Genomic DNA, 6,318 nt, shown 5'->3' on the forward strand with positions numbered 1-6,318 from the left:
GCCGAGCCCGGGCTGCAGGCAGGGCCTGAGCGAGCGGGGGGACTTTTCCTCCTGCCGGGGGAAGCCAGCCGTGTGCCAAATCGTCCCTGAGAAACGTCACCCGGCTGAACTGCGACTGTGTTTTCTGGAGAGCCAAGCAACTCCGCGTTGTTATCGTTTAGCTGGAGCACGGGTTGTCCGTCGTTTCACGCATTGCTCTGGAGACGCGTTAAGGCTGGTGAAGGGTCTGAAGTCCTCTGAGGAGCAGCTGAGGGAACTGGGGGTGTTTAGCCTAGAAAAAAGGAGGCTCTTGGGGAACCTCATGACTTTCTACATCTCCCTGAAAGGAAGTTGTAGCCAGGTCGGGGTGGGCCTCTTGTCCCAGATAACCAGTGACAGGACGAGAGGACATAGTTTTAAGCGGCACCAGGGGAGATTTAGGTTGAACGTTAGGAAGAATTTCTTCACAGAAATGGTGATTAGATACTGGAACGGACTGCCCAGGGAGGTGGTGGAGTCATTGTCCCTGGAGGTATTTAAGGAGAAACTGGAAGCGGCACTAAAGAGGAACTTAGTGCCATGGTCTAGTTGACGCAGGGGTGTTTGGTTACAGGTTGGACTCAGCGATCTCAGAGGTCTTTCCCAACCTAATCGATTCTGTGATTCTGTAAAAGACACATCCCATGCCCATCCTCACACCCAGAACCTACTGAGAGGGGTGGCCTCTGGATCTGGCCCCAGGATGATGATGTGAGGCCTCACTCAATGGCAGAGGGGCTTTTGCTGTGATAAACCCTGTAACCTTAAGTCTCTTCAGGCTACCCAGAAGTCTTGCCTGAAACTTTTCAGGGCTTCAGGCGAAGTTTGTATATCCACTACCCAGAACACTTTTTCAAATCATAACACTTTACATTACAGGAATCATATAGCAGTTTATTCTCTCATCTTTATTATAATGGTGAGAACTATCTCACAGATGAACTAAGAGAAATTGTGAAGACAGGTTTGCCAGCAGCATCCCTGCAGAAAACACAGCTTTTTCCAGCTCTGTAGAGTTCAAAACTGGCTATGCTGGCATCAGAGTCCAGGAGGCTAAGTTTAATAGTTGGCATCCACAGTGAAAACACTGGTCTGTGCTATTCACTGGGTAAATAATAACTGTGCTGTGGACTTTTGACTATTGGGAGCCAGAAAAATATCCCTGCTCATTGCATATGAGCCCCTAAAGAACAATCAGTTCTTTAGTCAGCACTATGCTAGGCCATACTGTCAAACAAAATTCCAGGTGGAAAACCCTGCATCCTTCATAAAAATGCAGGATAGGCTGCTATCAATGTCAGTAATGCTTGGGGTACTAAAGGTGTTCAGAAAACCTTAAAACCTTTAATTTCAGCAGCATTTCTGTATCTCACTTCCCTGCTGTCTGATTCTATAGTGCTTATCTTTAAAATCCATGCCGTTCAGCACTATACATTAATTTAATGCATGCTTACATAACCTATACATACTTAAATTGACATATCTCATTTTTATCTCATGCATGTAAATTGTGTCTGATTTATAAAATCTCTGGTTTTATTTGTTAGAAAATAAAGTGTGCCAGTAATCATGTGTGTTTCATAGCTTGAGTGTAGTACAATATACCAGCTCTTTGATCTGTTCAAAAAGATATGTGTTTGTTTTGAATATAGCCATAATTCCTAGTGCTAGAGATTTGGATATGTAACTCTGGAAGCACTTTATGAAATGAAGGAAGGCTAACTTATCCCTTCTTTGAAACCAGAATGCAAGGAAGTGAAATGGCATGATGAAGGTGCCATAACTGCTCACTAGCCAAACTAGAAATGCAGTATGAACAGGTTCTTAGTCCTGGCTCACCACATGTTTGCAGTGTGGATTATAAATCTCCACTATGTGGATGCTGAAGGTGTTGATTTTTTTTTTTTTTAATTTTAATAGCATTTTTATATCTCACTTCATTACATCCCTCAGGAAGCTCTTGCAGCAAGGTACTCTGGTTGTTTGTTTTTTTTTTTTCTCATGCAACCTAAGTTATGTTCTGAACATAGAAAATAAACCGCTAATACATTTATGAATAAATATACTTGACCTAAAAAGCTCACGTCAGCAGTTTGAGTGAGCCACTGTCTAGTTTATGATGCAGAAACATGTCAGATTCCCCATTATAAACCCACAGAGCTGATCTGAATCTTTGTCCAGTAACAGGCTTTGAGGAAATACCGAGACTGACTACAAAGATCGAATTCTAGAGTTGACAGGATTCCTAAGTTTTTCTCATTTCCCAGAGTATTTTCTTTTTTGATTAGTGAAAACTGAACATTTTCCTGAAACAACAAAGACTCTTGGTGATTTCCCATTATAAATTGGTACCTTCTCCATCTTTACCCTTGACATGAACAGGATGGAAGGAACTGAGAGAAAAGGAAAAACAAATCCTGTTGCTTCAGTCAGAAGCTGTGGTTTTGAACAGAGAGTTTGGCTTTGAACATGCACTTGAGTCATCACACTGTAAGTCCCAGCAAAGAGGCTATTTCACCTGAAGTAACAGCCCCATGCTCACAAAAACAGGCTGCTCTGGATGTTGCTTACACCACAGCTGCACATCTCCCAGCCTGTGCATACACTGGCAATATGCCATTCAGTAGGAAAGTCACAGTCATATATATGGATCACAGCAGATAAAACTACACCTCTGGCAGCTTTACTGATCACATGGGGTTTTTTTCCCACTCACACTGGCATATGTTAGCTACTGAGTCAGCTGGATGCATACTGAGAAATACATTACCTGAAGTCAGACTGAAGCTGCTCTGAAAGACGAGAGTTCATCAGTCAGAGGCACAATCTCTGCCTTTGAGGGGGTAAGAAAGGAATCTTGAGAAAAGGAGCCAGAAACAGGGCTCCTGTGCACCTGCACTCTGCTACATAGCCTGGGATGCCACCTGAACTGTGAGCTGGGCTGGGAGAAAGCCATGTCTAAGAGTTCCACTCAGGAGCTCCTTGACCCTGACAGCTAGGATGAGGGCTATGCTTGGGACAGATGTGCAGTTCAGTAAACGTTTGGGATTGCAGGGCAGCTCCTCCTTTGTCTGCCAGCTTAGGAGGCAAGTGATGGAAATTATTTCTTTCCAAGTTGGAATTGGAAGGGGGGGCGCTGCTGAAGCCTGAGAGATAGGATGAGGGTTAGGATAAGGATGCAGAGGAAGTTCATCACGAGTTTTAAACTGAGATGAACTCTCTGGGATTTGCTGCAGGGTAGGGATAAGTGAATTGATAAGTCAACTGGATGCCTGTGAAATACAAAGAGCTATCCAAGTCCAATTTAGGCTAACAGCTGTTGTCAGGCAACTGAGGCGCTTCAAAGCAGGATTTCCACTATAGAAAACATTTTTCTCAAATCATGGGCAGTAGGAAAAAGGCTGGGGTCTAGGACAGAGCTGTAATTCAACCCCTTGAAGTCTGAAGGGGACAGTACCTGCTCTCTTCCCTTCAGGATGTGCAGCTGGTTGCTGATAAAAACCGTTGTGAGCAAAGTCAGAAACTGCTTCTGCTCTGCTGAAACACCTCAGAAGGGGCTCCCTGCTCCTTTCCTGGGGAGCTGCTTTTAAGCCAAGGCTTCTGCCTCCCACCTGAGGTACACTGCAGCCACACCTGAACCCAGCTGTGTACCTTACTGATGCAGACCCAGTCCATGCATCGGTCATCCCAGCGTAACCCTGGCTCTGCCTCATCACTATGGATTTATCTAGTGATCAGACTCTTGGTGGAACCCCACTGCTATTCAGTTTCTGAATGGGAACATGTGGCTGTTGTCGAGGCAGACATAAAAGCCACACTAGTCGTAATCCATAGTCGAGAAAGGTAGAAAGATTTTTTATTTTCTCTACTGCTATTCTTATACCTCTTCACAATGGCTGTGGCCTAATTTAAGACTGGCTGCTTAGCAAACAATGACAAAGCTGTCTAACCAACAATGACCATTCAGGCAGTAAACAATCAGCTATACAAGCGAAAGTATAGTTGCTACATATTATTCAAAAGTTCTTCCTTGTACACTCTCAATGTCCCATAACAAGAACATCCTCCCCTCCAGAACATCTTCTCTAATTAATTATCTTCTTGGCCTTCTCTCTGGATTTTACTAAAGCTGCAGAATTTCACTGTAATATTCTCACGGGTAAATTCTAACTGGTTTCAGGTCTGATTCTGGGAGATTGACAGTCCAGCTGTCAATCTCCTCAGGAACAAACATGTAGTAGTGGCTGGATCCAGCAGCACCCCAGATACAGCAGGGCAGAGCCAAGGCCAGGATTACACTACTTGTGCCAAGGTCAATTCACAGGTTGTGCAGGAAGAGCGACCCATACCTCAGGACAACAGGAAACACGACACACCTACAGCACAGCTCAGGTAATGTCTGGATGTCCAGGCCTAAGTGCCCATGGATTTGTGGCCAGAGGGTGTGTGGGTTGAGGTTATGGCTGGCCAGGGTAATTATAGGGCTACTAGTGCACTGAGGGCCTCGACCACAGCTTCTTCTCTCATCAAGGTGTGTCTGCTCACCTTGCAAACATCTGGCTTCAGAGCTGTACTCCTTGTGAAATGCTCTTGCTTTTGTGGGCCCAGCATGGAGAAGACTCCTCTCAGGGCTACTTCAGGGTGACAGAAAGCTAGGGCAAGGACATGTCACGAGCTGGGATGAAAACATGGACTTAAGACACAGAGGGCCATGACAAGGTCGCACAGTCAAGGCAGGGACATGGCACAAGCAAGTTGGAGCTTGGAACAAGCAAGTTAGATCATGGAACAGAGCTGGCACAGAGATGTGACATAGACAACCTGAAGTGGGATGGGAATATCATATCCCAATCAAGTCTAGGGTCCATCCAGGAGAAAGGACCACCTATAATGTGAATCTGAGGTCCAACTAAGAGACAGGGCCAGAAACAAGACTGGAGATGAGGTTACTGACAATTCAGGTCCAGGATCTATCCAGAAAGACTAGCCAGTAAGTCAGGTTAGAAAGGAGCAGGGAATTCCAGTGCTCAGTTCCCTAGCTCTAACATTAACCCTGGCCCTAACACACAGCAGAGTTTGGGACTACACTCGTATCTCCAAACATGCATTAAGCTTAAACTTCTTCCAGGCAGCAGCTTTCTCCTAGCTCCAGGCATAAAGATGATTTCAGTGGGATTCCAGCTCTGCAGACTCTCAGTGGAGCTATGCTGTGGTCCTGCTCAATCCTAAGAGGCAGATATGTGTGTATATATGTGGGCTGTGGTGTAAACTGAGCTGAAGCCCTACATCTGTTTGGAGTAAACATTGTCCAGCACACAGGAGTCTACCCTTCAGCAGGGAATTTCCCTATCCTGGCCCTGTCCTGTTCTAGAATCTCCCTGTCCATCATGCCACCCAGCCTCCCTACCAATCAGTATTCAACTGAATGCATTTTGCTAAAGGAAAAGGCTTTGCTCTGAAATGTCATTTTTGTTCTGCCCAGTCTACTCACAATCATTTTCTCTGCAGAAAACCCATACTCCAAATTTTTGGAAGACACTCTAATTTTTTCTACAATATCCAGCTTTTCAGTCCTCTGGTCCAGTAAGAGAGTAAGTTTTCATTATTAAACACAAGTTTCTTCTTATTATAAGAGAGGCAGCTCATGAAAAATGAAGGACCAGGAGCTGAGAGATCTTACTAAAACTCAGTACAGATGATTCCTGGAGTGGCATTTGTGTGCATAGTCCTAAGGAGGAGACTAGGGATGCGTTCATTCCCTCTGGGTTCACTAGAGCAATGCCTTAACAGACTAAGCTGGGAGTGGGTCAAGGAAGAAAGGTTGGTTTGCTAAAATACCTCTGCTTTTTCTGATAAAATGGAGCAGCTCCTTAGAACCCAGCATGAGGTTAAGTGAGAAAAAAGGACTAAGTGGGTCTGATGAGCGAGGTGTCACTGAAACAAACCGCATGAGGACCCAGCAGTACCGCAGGCCTCTTACCAAACCCCAGTCTTTTTTTGGCTTTCAAAGCAATTTGGAAGCCAAATTTCCTTACACCATTATAGCCCTATGCGTAAAACAAACCCACCAAACAAAAAACTCCTCATAGGCACCCACGCTGAGGCGCTGCGAGGCCCTGCAGCTTTGGGACTGGCGACAGGAACGCGCACGTTCTACAGCGCCCCAGGGCTCACCGTGCGGCACCTGCCCGCCACAGAGCGCAGGCCAGGCCGAACGAGAGGCCGAAAATGCGTCAGAGCCTGGTTTGTTTAAAACTAGACGCACATGCCACTTGTTTTCCAGATTTCCTCATGTATTGC

At 45.5% G+C, this 6,318-nt stretch overlaps 1 protein-coding gene across 1 annotated transcript in view; it reads left to right on the forward strand.

Moving 5' to 3' along the window:
* The first annotated feature begins 6,067 nt into the window (after positions 1-6,067).
* Positions 6,068-6,318, forward strand: part of LOC103624434 (ES1 protein homolog, mitochondrial) — a 6,226-nt gene continuing 5,975 nt past the window's right edge. The window contains exon 1 of the mRNA XM_017725794.1: positions 6,068-6,250. Within this exon, the coding sequence (XP_017581283.1) occupies positions 6,068-6,250 (183 nt within the window). The remainder of the gene's footprint in view (positions 6,251-6,318) is intronic.

This window comes from Corvus brachyrhynchos, unplaced genomic scaffold (assembly GCF_000691975.1).
Source record: "Corvus brachyrhynchos isolate BGI_N302 unplaced genomic scaffold, ASM69197v1 scaffold121, whole genome shotgun sequence".
Lineage (NCBI taxonomy): Eukaryota > Metazoa > Chordata > Aves > Passeriformes > Corvidae > Corvus > Corvus brachyrhynchos.